Source organism: Bos indicus x Bos taurus, chromosome 6 (genome assembly GCF_003369695.1).
Source record: "Bos indicus x Bos taurus breed Angus x Brahman F1 hybrid chromosome 6, Bos_hybrid_MaternalHap_v2.0, whole genome shotgun sequence".
Taxonomy (NCBI): Eukaryota; Metazoa; Chordata; class Mammalia; order Artiodactyla; family Bovidae; genus Bos; species Bos indicus x Bos taurus.
The window spans coordinates 84,872,472-84,888,165 of record NC_040081.1 but is presented as its reverse complement, the minus strand read 5'-3'; the positions used below and the strand labels follow the sequence as shown (position 1 = coordinate 84,888,165).

At 39.3% G+C, this 15,694-nt stretch overlaps 1 protein-coding gene across 3 annotated transcripts in view; it reads left to right on the top strand.

The window, feature by feature from the left end:
- Positions 1-7,120, top strand: part of SULT1E1 (sulfotransferase family 1E member 1) — a 57,205-nt gene extending 50,085 nt beyond the window's left edge. For all 3 annotated transcript variants that reach the window (XM_027544668.1, XM_027544667.1, XM_027544666.1), the window contains 2 exons: positions 2,651-2,831; positions 6,277-7,120. In XM_027544668.1, coding sequence (XP_027400469.1) covers positions 2,651-2,831; positions 6,277-6,389 — 294 coding nt within the window. In that variant the 3' untranslated portion in view covers positions 6,390-7,120. The remainder of the gene's footprint in view (positions 1-2,650; positions 2,832-6,276) is intronic.
- The last annotated feature ends 8,574 nt before the right edge of the window (positions 7,121-15,694 follow it).

Below are 15,694 nucleotides of genomic sequence, written 5' to 3'. Positions count from 1 at the left end.
CTACTTACATTTCTATACACCCATTATATCAATCAATACACTGCCAAGGACACAATAGGTAAGGGGTATGGAGACTTAGCAGCAAACATTGGCCCAATAAGTGAAAAACCCTTCACCAATACAATTTCTAATCAATCTTTTAACTACTCAAAGGAATCTGTGTTTAGACAGTTTAGAACATCTCCCGCCTCTCACAGTTGGGAGGCTCTGAACAATCACATGTGGCCGGAAAAACCTATTCAGGCAGGCTAGAGGATTTCCAAAGGAGTTTGTAGGTTGAAACACTGTCACACCCAGGAATTATTAACTGGAGCTGTAAGCTAACTCTTTTTTCAGAGAGAGGTAGTGGGGGACAGCCCCCGGTAAAGTCAGAGGTGTAGGTGAAAGCACAAAGCAGAAAGTAGGCAGACTCTGGTTTTGGGGGTAGATGCTCGAGAATTTCCAGGGGGACTCCTGAGGCTCTATCCTGCCTTTGCGTATGCCGAGCCTCCTTCCTCATGACCTTTGCCATGGGCGAAGTTCCTCACGCTGGCTCCCAGCAGTGATAGAATTCTAGTTGAGCTATTCCAGATCCTGAAAGATGATGCTGTGGAAAGTGCTGCACTCAATATGCAATATGCAATATGCACTCAATATGCAATATGCCGGCTCCCGGCAGGGAGGCTTGGCGTGCTGCGATTCATGGGGTCGCAAAGACACTGACTCTTTGCGACTCCTTTGCAACCCCATGAACCAACTCTTTGCGACCCCTTTGTGACCCCATGAACCGACTCTTTGCGACCCCATGAATCGCAGCACGCCAGGCCTCCCTGTCCATCACCAACTCCCGGAGTTCACCCAGACTCACGTCCATCAAGTCAGTGATGCCATCCAGCCATCTCATCCTCTGTCGTCCCCTTCTCCTCTTGCCCCCAATCCCTCCCAGCATCAGAGTCTTTTCCAATGAGTCAACTCTTCACATGAGGTGACCGAAATACTGGAGTTTCAGCTTTAGCATCATTCCTTCCAAAGAAATCCCAGGGCTGATGTGTATATTAGTTTATATGCACAGCAACCTCCATAACAGCATTCCACACGACCATAAAAACAACCCCAATACACATATACTCAGGAATAAATGCATTGTATGTACTATTATTCTACAATTAAATATTATATTGTAGTGAAAAGGAGTATATTTCAAATGTGCTTATCAGTTGAGTAAAATCAAGCTATGTTTTGTCTAGGGATACATACATGAGTTTCAAATCTGCAGAGTAAAGGCACAGGATTGAGTAGGTCAATTTCAGGACAGCAAGTTTGTTTGTTGTTGTTGTTTGTGAAAATTGGAATGGAGAGTGAAAAAAATGAAGTTGGGAACTTGCAAATGGAAGACCTTAGCCAATTGTGAATGTTTTCTTACATGCATTGGGTAGTAGGTAAGGGTGCTGCATTCATATTTATTCTTTAAAGTATATATGTACACATATCAAATAATTTATAAATGAAAGACAAAATACTAGATCTTTTTATTAAGGGATAACAAATATCTTCTCTAAATTATTTTATATATATATATATATATATATATATACTTATTTATTTATTTTTTGGCTGTGCTGGGTCTTCACTGCTGCTCAGGCTTTTCTCTAGTTGTGGCGACCAGGGGCTACACTACATTGAGGTGGCCAGGCTTCTCATAGCAGTGGCTTCTCTTGTTGAGGCTCTAGGGCATGTAGGCTCAGTAGGTGCAGTTCCCGGGCTCTAGGGCACATACTTGATAGCTGTGCCACATGGGTTTAGTTGCTCCACGGCAAGTGGGATCTTCTGGATCAGAGACTGAACCCCTGTCTCCTGCTTTCGCAGATGGATTCTTTACCACTGAACCACCAGGGAAGCCCTCTTCTCTCATTCTTTATTAGCACCAAGAAAGCAATTGATATCCATGTCTTGTTCACATCTTTGAGCAATTATTGAAATTCATTTCACAGTAATTCTAGAGTTGTTTTGATGAGGACATATTTAAAATAAAATTATGGATATTATTTTAGAAGCAGAATTATTTCTTTATAGAATTTAATGCAGAACAGATTTGAATGAGAAGCAACCATGATTTGTAGTTTGCTATTATGTTACTTAAATTTGTGTTCTATAGCTAGAATATTGAAGACAGTAAATTTAAAAGGCATTCGAACAAAATTTATTAGTTAATCCATCCCTTTCACCCTCCCAAATCGGCTCTATCCATTTACTCCCTATTTTGATCAATAATGGCCAGGTTTATGTTTCTTCTGTATTTGCATAAATGAGGAGCAAAAGAGTAAATGTTTTCTCTTGTTTCTGCAATACATCAAGTAAGAGTAAAAGACATTTACCATATATGTAGAGATACTATCTTTTTTATGGAAACAAGTAAATAAAAAATGTGTGAGAATACATATATGATACAATAGATTTATATGGAATTTATGGAGCAAAAATAGAGTTATCTAACTTAAATTGGAATAGTCAAGGAAATAATCCCAAAGAAGGTGATACTTAAGCTGAAGTTTGACAGGTAAACTGCTCATTAGAAACCTACTTTCCAATATCAGTGTGGGGAGGAGAGGGGAAGAATGGTTTTCTTATTGTGTCCTTTTTTTCCAAAAACAAAATATGTTTTTCTTCTTAGAATATCAGGAAAGAGGTGATGAAATTGTTAGAATTTCTGGGAAGGAAGGCATCAGATGAGCTTGTGGACAAGATTATAAAACACACTTCATTCCAGGAGATGAAGAACAATCCATCTACCAATTATACAACATTGCCGGATGAAGTCATGAACCAAAAAGTATCTCCCTTCATGAGAAAAGGTGAGATGCTCATGTTATTTGCCTCCATTGCTACAGGAAGGCCTAAGTTTAAACAGGTACATGCAAACATCTATTAAAGTCTATTCATGCCTGTGGACCCCACTTGTTTTCTTCAGAGCTGTTTCCATATTTGAGTGATCAGTTCTGCAGAAGTATAAAATATTAATACAACTACTAAGAAATTACTATTAGAAATTTACTATTTGTAATTGACTGGTTTTGCAGAAACATAAAATACTAGTACTACTACTAATAAATTACTATTACATGTTGATTATTTGGTACATACAACAAATTAAGAACCACAAGTAGTCACCCCAGCCTCAGTACTAGCACTAATACCACACCCTACTACTACTACTACTACTAAGTCACTTCGGTCGTGTCCGACTCTGTGTGACCCAATAGACAGCAGCCCACCAGGCTCCCCCGTCCCTGGGATTTTCCAGGCAAGAACACTAGAGTGGGTTGCTATTCCCTTCTCCGAAGCATGAAAGTGAAAAGTGAAAGGGAAGTCCCTCAGTCATGTCCGACTCTTCCCGACCCCATGGACTGCAGCCTTCCAGGCTCCTCTGTCCATGGGATTTTCCAGGCAAGAGTACTGGAGTGGGGTGCCATCACCTTCTCCGATACCACACCCTACTAACTATTATTTGTTAAGTCTTTATGCCTTGGTGCTACACGCTTATGTTATACAAATTGTAAATTCTATTTTTTTAAAAATTCTAATACAAGAGTTAGGAAAAAACTTCTATTATCTCATTTTGAGATGAGGAAACAACCTTAGAACAGTTAGTCAGCTCTTCCCTAGCTAAGTGGCAGACATTTTTCAAGACTAAATGTCAAATGTCCAAACATCAAATGGTACACATTGAATATGTACAGTTTTCTGTGTATTAATTATACTTCTACAAAGATGCTAAAAGAGCACTAAAGTTTCAAAGCACTAAGCAGAAAATACTGCTCAACTTGGTAAAAATATCAAAATACAATGAGGTGACATCTACTGAGAGGAGGCATGTTCTTGATGAGACACAGTCAGTTCATAAATACATAGGCATATAGGATATGGACCTAACAGAAGCAGAAGATATTAAGAAGAGGTGGCAAGAATACACAGAAGAACTGTACAAAAAAGAGCTTCATGACCAAGATAATCACAATGGTGTGATCACTGACCTAGAGCCAGACATCCTGGAATGTGAAGTCAAGTGGGCCTTAGAAAGCATCACTATGAACAAAGCTAGTGGAGGTGATGGAATTCCAGTGGAGCTCTTTCAAATCCTGAAATATGATGCTGTGAAAGTGCTGCATTCAATATGCCAGCGAATTTGGAAAACAGCAGTGGCCACAGGACTGGACAAGGTCAGTTTTCATTCCAATCCCAAAGAAGGGCAATGCCAAAGAATTCTCAAACTACCACAAGCTGGAATGAAGATTGCCGGGAGAAATATCAATAACCTCAGATATGCAGATGACACCACCCTTATGGAAGAAAGTGAAGAGGAACTAAAAAGCCTCTTGATGAAAGTGAAAGAGGAGAGTGAAAAAGTTGGCTTTAAAGCTCAATATTCAGAAAACGAATATCATGGCATCCAGTCCCATCACTTCATGGCAAATAGATGGGGAAACAGTGTCAGACTTTATTTCTTTGGGCTCCAAAATCACTGCAGATGGTGATTCCAGCCATGAAATTAAAAGGCGCTTACTCCTTGGAAGGAGTTATGACCAACCTAGACAGCATATTAAAAAGCAGAGACATTACTTTGCCAACAAAGGTCCATCTAGTCAAGGCTATGGTTTTTCCTGTGGTCATGTATGGATGTGAGAGTTGGACTGTGAAGAAGGCTGAGCGCCGAAGAATTGATGCTTTTGAACTGTGGTGTTGGAGAAAACTCTTGAGAGTCCCTTGGACTGCAAGGAAATCCAACCAGTCCATTCTAAAGGAGATCAGTCCTGAGTGTTCTTTGGATGGAACGATGCTAAAAGCTGAAACTCCAGTACTTTGGCTGAAACTCCAGTACTTTGGCCACCTCATGCGAAGAGTTGACTCATTGGAAAAGACTCTGATTCTGAGAGGGATTGGGGGCAGGAGGAGAAGGGGATGACAGAGGATGAGATGGCTGGATTGCATCACCGACTCGATGGACATGAGTTTGAGTGAACTCCGGGAGATGGAGGTGGACAGGGAGGCCTGGAGTGCTGCAATTCATGGGATCTCAAAGAGTCAGACATGACTGAGTGACTGAACTGAACTGAACTGATAGGATATGCAAAGTATTGGGACATCCAGTGTGACTTGGAATATCTTCCTCCTGGAAGAAAAAAATAATAAAATAAAATAAAAGAATGATCTTCCTCTTGGAACCAAATTGTCAATGATAGGGTTAAGGATTTTTTAAACAATTGTATTAACAAACTTGCAACTGGGTTAAAACAGGGCACCCCTGAAAAAAGAATAACATGCAGACTAAATTTAGGTTACTTATATTATCTCAGTTTCTTTCCCCAGAATGTCTTCATATATTTTAAACATAAAACAATAAACTAAAAATAATTTTCATGCTTGTAAAATGTTTCATACTATTGAGTCCTCCGACAGAATCTGATTTTCAAGACACATTTTCTATCTTATGCTTTTTGGGTTATTTCACTGGGAACGTTTAGAGCTTCTTGGATTAAGAAGACAAGTGAACTACTGATTAAAGTACTAGAGACTTCTTCCTTTCAGAGGAGAGTTGGATGTGATGAAAAGCAAAGAAGAACCTTCTAGACTTTTGTAACAGCACAGGTGGTAAATATTGAGGAGTTTCTCTAACTGTTGGTGGCAGTAAAAATGGGGAGGAGGCAATGGCTATGAAGAAAGTCTGGATATAAATAAAGAATTAGATATTCTGGCCTAAAGACAACAGCCAAGCTTATGCAATGGATATCTGCATTCAATTAACCAGGTTATGGAAAATGACTCAAAGAAAATACAGTCTGGTGGGGAAGAAAATGAATTTATTTTTTAGCTGGGTGAATTTGAGATGTTTCTATGAAATACAGGTGACCACATCAGGTAGGCACTTGGGTATGAAGACATTATTCTGGATTTTAATGTTCTCAACATGAAGATGATATTTAATACCACAGGAGAGGTAAAACATGGATCACAAATATTTCAAAGGAAATTGGAGAAGAAAATTAAGTAGCATAAGAAAGGAAGGTCAGAGAAATAAATGTGCTGGGTTTTTTTTTGTATGTTTATTTGTTTTATTATTTTTAAACAGGACAAATCCTTGTTTGCATTCTTAAATATATAGTATTTATGGTATATACTTATAATTAAGGGTTGCAAAGTAAAATTTGATTAGGTGTTAATGAAAGTGAGAGATATTAGAAAATTTCTCTATTCTGACTGGAAGACATAGTGTTCACTGCTTTCTTTTCTTTTCTGTTATAGGAGATGTAGGAGACTGGAAGAATCACTTTACAGTAGCCCTGAATGAGAAATTTGACATGCACTATGAGCAGCAAATGAAGGGGTCTACCCTGAAGTTCCGAACTAAGATCTAGGAAGGGTTTTCTTAACATCGGAGATTAAATTGTTCTTTCACCCTTCCTCACCTTCTTCATTTTAAGCTAGTAGATAATGAATTATACAAAAGATCATGATCAGGTTCACATGATTATTGAGATCTTAGTATGAAAGAGTAAGAGAGATTTTTTTCCTGTGATTATCTCTTTAATATTTTCTTTCCTTTCTTCTTTAATTATAAATATTACACAGAGCTATAACCTATGAGAATGATGTAGGTACACACAAGTTGTTCAAGTTGTTAGAGCCTCAGTAAAAATAACCAGACATTCCAAATTATTTAATTTTGTGTCTACTTTTTTCCCATTTATTAGTATATTTGGTATATACATATACCTTTAAATACATATTAATAACTGTACGTGGAATTTGAAAACCTTGACAAATAGAACTGAAAAGAATAAACATGAGTGTATAACTAGATGTATTATTTCTTGGCTGATATTATCTTTCATTAATGCAAAATGACTTAACTTGGAATTTACCTTAGTTTAGTGTAAATTTTCAGCATTTTCAGAACTGATTTCCAGATGTCTATAAATAATTCCAATGAGTACAATTTACATTTGAATATCTTTAGCTAATTTAAAATCGTTATGCTTTAGGGTTCCTTCTATCCTATACACAATGTAATGAAAGTAAGATCTGTAAAGTTTTAATGAATGTGACATATACCAGTAAAATAAAACAAAAGCAAAAGCAAAAAAAATTGTTTTTTATTTAAACAATGTTGTTTTAACTTACGTCTCCTATTTTTCTATATTGTATTGATCATCTTTTTCCTATAGTGTTTTTATTTTAACAGTCAATGCGTCCTTTCTCTGAATCAGAAGACACACAAAATTATGAAAAAATCACTATGGGTCTCCAGTAGAATACAACATCATAGTCAATTGATATATGTTTTCTTATTTGCAGAAAAGACTAGGAGTTTCCTACCCCTTGTTTAATAATTTTGATTTTTCAGAATCAAAGCCATATTTAGTGTAACATTTATATAAATTATACAAAAATTGAAGAATCTTGAAACTTTTTAAGAATTTGTTGGGTTGGGGTGGCAATTAGAATCTCAGTTTCTGGAGGGAACAATCGTTAATGCATACTTACACACAGGTATGTGTGTATCATGGCAAATAAAAGGGGAAAAAGTGGAAACAGTGACATTTTCTTTTCTTGGGCTCCAAAATCACTGCAGATGGTGACTTCAGCCATGAAATTAAAAGAAACTTACTCCTAGGAAGGAAAGCTATGATAAACCTAGACAGCATATTAAAAAGGAGAGACATCACTTTGCCAACAAAAATCCAGATAGTCAAAGCTATGCTTTTTCCAGTAGTCATGTACAGATGTTAGAGTTAAACCATAAAGAAGGCTGAGCGCCAAAGAATTGATGGTTTTGAACTGTGGTGTTAGAGAAGACTCTTGAGAGTCCCTTGGACTGTAAGGAGATCAAATACTATAGGAATAAGCCCTGAATATTCATTGGAAGGACTGATGCTGAAGCTGAAGCTCCAATACTTTGGATACCTGATGTGAAGAGCTGACTCACTGGAAATGCCCCTGATGCTGGGAAAGCTTGAGGGCAGGAGGAGAAGGGGAGGACAGAGTTGAAATGGTTGGATTGGCATCACTAACTCAATGGACATGAGTTTGAGCCAACTCCAGGAGGTAGTCAAAGGACAGGGAAGCCTGGAATACTGCAGTCCATGGGTTGCAAAGAGTTGGACATGACTTAGCAACTGAACAAAAACACACATTAATACATACACACACATGCATACTCATTCAGATCAGATCAGATCAGTCGCTCAGTCGTGTCTGACTCTTTGCGACCCCATGAATCGCAGCACGCCAGGCCTCCCTGTCCAGCACCAACTCCCGGAGTTCACTCAGACTCATGTCCATCGAGTAAGTGATGCCATCCAGCCATCTCATCCTCTGTAGTCCCCTTCTCCTCTTGCCCCCAATCCCTCCCAGCATCAGAGTCTTTTCTAATGAGTCAACTCTTTGCATGAGGTGGCCAAAGTACTGCATACTCATTAATTATCATTATTTTTTTTCTGAACCATCTGAGATCAAGTTGTAGACATAATCATCCTTCAATATGCCTGTGTCTATTTCTTAAAAATAAGGGCACTTTCTTGTATAACCACAACTATCCAAATAGGAAATCAATATGACACAGTGCTCTTATTCAATTTATATGGTACATTCACATACATCCAAAATTTTTCATCACAGGGTTTTTAGTTCTTACCTTCTTGTCCTAGATCCAATCTGGGTTAAAATGCTCCATTTTATTGTCAGACTTGGAGATTTCCTTCAGTCTCAACAGTTGCTATGCATATTTCTGTGTTTCATGACCTTTGCCGTTTTAGAGTATAGACTTTTAATATCTCCCAATCTTGTCCATCTCAACACTCAGGACGTACAGAAAAATTGTGGATCTCTCAGCATATCACGCCAGAGGGCATGTAATGCCCAGCCTCTTCCACACTGTTGCTATCAAACTTGATCATTTTTTAAAATTGGTGTCTGCCCTGTTTCTCTAACATAACATCACCTTTTCTGCCTTTGCAACTGATTAGCACTTTGTGGTATTAATAATTCATTCTTTTGCATTTAGCATCCACTGATCATTTAGCCTTAATCCTTCACCACTAAATTAATTGCAAATTCTGTCAATAGTTTCTATTTCTATCATTCTTAGCTTGTTGAATGGCACTACATTATAAGAAAGTAATTTCCCCCTCATTTATTTATTCATGTCAATATGAACTCATGACTGCTTATTTAATTCAACACTGGACTTCCCCAAAGGATCAGCAAATAAAGAATCTGCCTTCCATGAGGAAACCACAGGAGATGGGGTTTGATCTCTGGGTCAGGAAAAGATCCTCTGGAGAAGGGAATGAGAATCTTCTCCAGAATTCTTTCCTGAAAAATCCTATGGAAAGAGGAGCCTGGTGGGCTTTGTCCAAAGGGGCGCAAGGAGTTGGACAATACAAATATAATTGCAATCCAAATGCAATCAAACTCCATGAAGGCAGGGACTTGGTTTTATTCATAGAATAATACAAAGTCCATAGAACTGACACTTGTGTACGTATATAATCATGAATATTAGATAAATGAATGAATAAATATCTACCTAAGTACATATGTATATCTCTATTATTAGCAAGAGTTTAAAAAATAAATCCCTTATTCTTACCAATTAAAATGTTATTTTTTTCATTTCTTTCAACTCGTGAAACCATTGAATGTTAATTTCAACTGAATTATCAAGTGGTGGTTTACTCGCTCAGTCATGTCCAATTCTTGTGACCCCATGGACTGTAGCCTACCAGGCTCCTCTGTCCATGGGATTTCCCAGGCAAGAATACTGGAGTGGGTTACCATTTCCTTCTCTAGGGGATCTTCCCGATCCAGGGACTGAAGCCAGATATCCTGCATTGCAGGCAGATTCTTTACTGACTGAACCACCAGGGAATTATCAAGTACTTTTGTCCAAATCTCTAAATATTAAGACCAAAGTTATTCATAAAGGGAAATATTTATTGTACATATTTTAGAACAACTATGCATAGGAAAAATTTCAAGCTGGTCTTTAACTTAGCAACGATTTTAGGAAAAGGTCTATAAGAAGCAATTACCTTAGCAAGCTTTACTAAACAAACCAAGCAATTTGAAATCTTTCATTACTTAACAATAATGGAGGGCTATGGCACCCCACTCCAGTACTCTTGCCTGGAAAATCCCATGGACGGAGGGGCCTGGTGGGCTGCAGTCCATGGGGTTGCTAGGAGTCGGATACGACTGAGCTTTTGACTTCACTTTCACTTTTCACTTTCATGCATTGGAGAAGGAAATGGCAATCCACTCCAGTGTTCTTGCCTGGAGAATCTCAGGGATGGGGGAGCCTGGTGGGCTGCCCTCTATGGGGTCGCACAGAGTCGGACACGACTGAAGCGACTTAGCAGCAGCAGCAGTCCTTGTTCATGTTACTTTTGGACTGCCACACTTCTCCAGGTTTTAAACAGGCTGAGACTCTGACATTTGTTTTTTTTATTCTGAGACCCAAGCTGACAAATCTGTCCCTTTGGGGTACATGTTCATTCTCAAGTTAGACACAATAAAGAATAAGAGCACCACTGTAAAATACAGTGGCTCTTACAGTGTCATTGGTGTGTTACAACTTCTCAGTTCAGTTCAGTTCAGTTGCTCAGTCGTGTCCGACTCTTTGTGACCCCCATGAATCGCAGCACGCCAGGCCTCCCTGTCCATCACCAACTCCCAGTGTTCACTCTAATTCACGTTCATCGAGTCAGTGATGCCATCCAGCCATCTCATCCTCTGTCGTCCCCTTCTCCTTCTGCCCCCAATCCCTCCCAGAAGCAGGGTCTTTTCCAGTGAGTCAACTCTTCGCATGAGGTGGCCAAAGTACTGGAGTTTCAGCTTTAGCATCAGTCCTTCCAAAGAATACCCAAGAGCGATCTCCTTTAGAATGGACTGGTTGGATCTCCTTGCAGTCCAAGGGACTATCAAGAGTCTTCTTCAACACCACAGTTCAAAAGCATCAATTCTTTGGCGCTCAGCTTTCTTCACAGTCCAACTCTCGCATTCATACATGACCACTGGAAAAACCATAGCCTTGACTAGACGGACCTTTGTTGACAAAGTAATGTCTCTGCTTTTTAATATGCTGTCTAGTTTGATCATAACTTTCCTTCCAAGGAGTAAGCGTCTTTTAATGTCATGGCTGCAATCACCATCTGCCGTGATTTTGGAGCCCCAAAATATAAAGTTATCACTTCTACTCACAGTTAATTGGCCAAAGATATCATATATAAATCCAAACTTACTGGGCAGGAAAGCATATATTCCTTTCATAGACAAGTTCAGTTTAGTCATTACATTGTGTCTGATTCTTTGTGACCCCATGGACTGCAGCACGCCAGGCCTCCCTGTCCATCACCAACTCCCAGAGTTACTCAAACTCGTGTCCATTGAGTCAGTGATGCCATCCAACCATCTCATTATCTGTCGTCCCCTTCTCCTCCTGCCTTCAATCTTTCCCACCATCAGGGTTTTTTCAAATGAGTCAGCTCTTCGAATTAGGTGGCCAAAATATTGGAGTTTCAACTTCAGCATCAGTTCTTCCAATGAATATTCAGGACTGATATTCCTGTAGGATGGACCGGTTGGATCTCCTGCAGTCCAAGGGACTCTCAAGAGTCTTCTCCAACACCACAGTTCAAAAGCATCAATTCCTAGGCACTCAGCTTTCTTTATAGTCCAACTCTCACATCCATATATGACTACTGGAAAAACCATAGCTTTGACTAGATGGGCCTTTGTTGACAAAGTGAAGGTCAATTAATATTTACCAAGATTAATATCAGCTACCTTTTTGTAGCTGAGCTTCCCTGGTGGGAACTTCCCTTCTGGCTCAGATGGTAAAGCATCTGCCTGCAATTTGAGAGACCCAGGTTCAATCCCTGGGTTGGGAAGATCCCCTGGAGAAGGAAATGGAAACCCACTCCAGTATTCTTGCCTGAGAATCTCATGGATGGAGGAGCCTGGTAAGCTTTAATCCATGGGGTTGCAAAGAGTCAGACATGACTGAGTGACTTCACTTTCACCTCTTTATAGTCATTTGTAATCAGAACTATTGGCATCTATTTGATATTTGACAGGAATAACTGAATTATCAAGAGTTCAAGAACTATCTAGTTTTATTCATAACCCCTTGCCATCCCTGAAACGTGCTCATTCATTTTCTTAATAAGAAAATGCTGCATTTATCACACAGCACTTGCATTAAGGCCTCTGAGTCTATCACTGTTTAGCCCAAAATGTCAGAATCATTTGTGACTCTTGGGCCATGGTGAAAATATATTTATCTGAAAAAAAAACAAAAAGTGAAAGTGAAAGTGATTCAGTCGTGTCCGACTCTTTGTGACAACATGGACTATACAGTCCATGGAATTCTCCAGGCCAGAATACTGGAGTGGGTAGCCTTTCCCTTTTCCAGGGGATCTTCCCAATCCAGGGATCGAATCCAGGTCTCCTGCACTGCAGGCTGATTCTTTACCAGCTGAGTCACAAGGGAAGCATGTTATAAATCATTCTTCTTGCTTGTCTATTTCATACTAGAAGTTTGTATCTCAAACCCACAATTCTCTCTTGCCCTTCCCCTTCTCCCTATCCTGACTTAACCACTAGTTTGTTCTCATTACACATTGCACAGTTCTGGAAAACATAGCCATTGTTTTGTAATAACTTTAAATGGAGTGTAATCTATACCAAAGGAGACAGGGAAAGGGAGGAAGGATAAATTAAGAGTATTAATAGAAATCCTTTACCATCTGACACACAAGAGAAGCCTATTAATAGGAATGCTGCTAAGTCACTTCAGTCATGTCCGACTCTGTGCGACCCCATAGAAGGCAGCCTACCAGGCTCCCCTGTCCCTGGGATTCTCCAGGCAAGAATACTGGAGTGGGTTGCCATTTCCTTCTCCAATGCATGAAAGTGAAAAGTGAAAGTGAAGTCGCTCAGTCGTATCCGACTCTTAGCGACCCCATGGACTGCAGCCTACCAGGCTCCTCCATCCATGGGATATTCCAGGCAAGAGTACTGGAGTGGGGTGCCATTGCCTTCTCCAATTAATAGGAATAGAGTAGGATAATTAGTCAGTTTAGAAATCCCACCGGTGGATTAAAGACAAAGGGCATTTTAAGGGCATTGGCAAGACTGTTGTGTAGCTAATGATCACTCAAGAAAAGAATCCATAACCTGGCAACAGCCTTCCTAATGGCTCAGATGGTAAAAAAATTTGCCTGCCAAAGCAGGAGAGGTGGGTTCGATCTTCCTGGGTCAAGAAGATCCTCTGGAGAAGGAAATGGCAACCCACTCCAGTATTCTAGTGTGGAGAATCCCATGGACAGAGGAGACTGGAAGGCTATCATCCATGGAATCTCAGAGTCAGACATGACTGAGTGACTAACACTTTCACTTTCAACCTAGCAGCAATATAGTCTACCTTGAAGGAAGACCAGGTGCAATCAAGCACCAGAAACACTCAAACCACAAATCCTGTTAGTTAAAACACAAAAAAATAGACAAGAGTCTGAATCTTGTTACATGAAGTCAGGGAATTAATAGTCCTTGAAGAATAGCATTTCTGATTGTAGACAAGATAGGAATATAGGTGAAAGGGGACATTACACTGAAACCTGAGATGAATTGTCATATTTCAGTATATATTACCACCCTTCTGCTAATATACATTATAAATAGTGCCATGACAGTCTCATTTAATATAGGGTCAAATGAGAAGTTAATGATGTAAGCCTGGGTGTCTGTATAAAAGTAAGAAAGGAGATGGTCTCCTCTCCTCATTTGTTTATAAAAATAGCATACTCTCAGACCTAGGGGCAGAGCTTTCTCATCTGCTGGCTAGTTTGTCTCACAAGTGTCCTGGATGCTAATAAATTCACTCTTTGCCTGCCACTTTGCTTCTTGCTGTTTGCCCCCCCCCCCCCCCCACCACTGTGGTGAAACAAAAGAACCTGAGTTTCAGCAAGTTCTGACACTATGTGAGTAGTTTCAATTAAAAGACAATGAGTATGAGTCCTCTTCTAATTCAGGGATCATGAGTTCAAGTGCCAATATAAATTTTGGCTGGTTTCAAGTCCCACCTGAGAAAGAGTGCAATTTCAAGATAAGGCTAATAGATAAAAGCTACAAAACATAAATTAGATAAGTGACAAGGATTTACTCTACAGCACAGGGAACTATATTCAATATCTTGTAATAATCTAAAATGGAAAAATCTGAAAAAATATGTGTATTTAATTAAATTACTTTCCTGTACACCTGTAACTAACACAATATTGTGAATCAAATACACTTCAATTAAAAAAACAATTCTTGGATTGGTTAAGCAGATGTCTCATGTGACAATAAGAAAAGAAATTATGCTGTGAAAATAAGGCATCAATTTTTCAGTGCTCAGTTTTCTTTATAGTTTGACTCTCACATCCATACACGACTATAGGAAAAACCATTGCTTTGACTAAATGGACCTAAGATGGGCACAGTAAAGGATACGAATGGTAGAGACCTAGTAGACACTGAAGAGACCAAGAAGAGATGGGAAAAATACATAGAAGAACTGTGTAAAAAAGATCTTAAAGAACCAGATTACTATAATGGTGTGGTAGTCACCCAGAGCCAGCCATTCTGGAGTGCTAAGTCAAGTGGGCCTTAAGAAACACTGCTGTTAATAGCCAATGGATGCAATGAAATTCCAGCAGCACTATTCACATTTCTAAAGGAGGATGCCATCAACGTTTTACATTCATTATGTCAGTAAGTCTGAAAGACCCAGCAGTGGCCACAGGACTGGAAATTGTCCTCCCAATCCCCAATAAGGGTAGTACTAAAGAATATTTTAACCACTGACAGTTGCACTCATCTCCCATGCTAGTAAGGTCATGCTTAAAATCTTTTATGCTAAGCTTCAACATTATGCAAACCAAGAACTTCCAGATGTCCAAGCTGGGTTTAGAAAAGAAAGAGGAACTAGAGATCAAATTGCCAACATTCACTGGATTATAGAGAAAGCAAAGGAATTTCAGAAAAAAACATCTATCTATGTTTCATTGATTATACTAAAGCCTTTAAATGTGTGGATCATGACAAACTGTGGAAAGCTCTTAGACAGATGGGAATACCAGAGTATCTTGCCTGTCTCCTGAGAAACCTGTATGCAGGTCAAGAAGCAACAGTAAGAGCCATGTAGGGAACAGCTGATTGGTTCAAGCTCAAGAAAGGAATATGACAGAGCTGTCTGCTGTCACCCTGTTTGTTTAACCTATATGCTGAGCACATCATGAGAAATGCCAGGCTGGAAATTACAAGCTGGAATCAAGATAGGCAGGAGAAACATCAACAACCGCACATATGCAGATGATACCATTCTAAAGGCAGAAAGCAAAGAGGAACTAAAGAGCATCTTGATGAAGGTGAAGGAGGAGAATGAAAGAGCTGACTAAGACTATTTTAAAAACTAGGATTTAGGCATCTGGTCCTATTACTGCATGGCAAATAGAAGGGGAAAGGTGAAAGCAGTAAGATTTCCTCTTCTTGATTTCCAAAGTCACTGCATATGGTGACTGCAGCCATGAAATCAGAAGACGATTGCTTCTTGGCAAGAAAATGATGACAAACCTAGACAGCATGTTGAAAAGCAGAGACATTACTCTGCTGACAA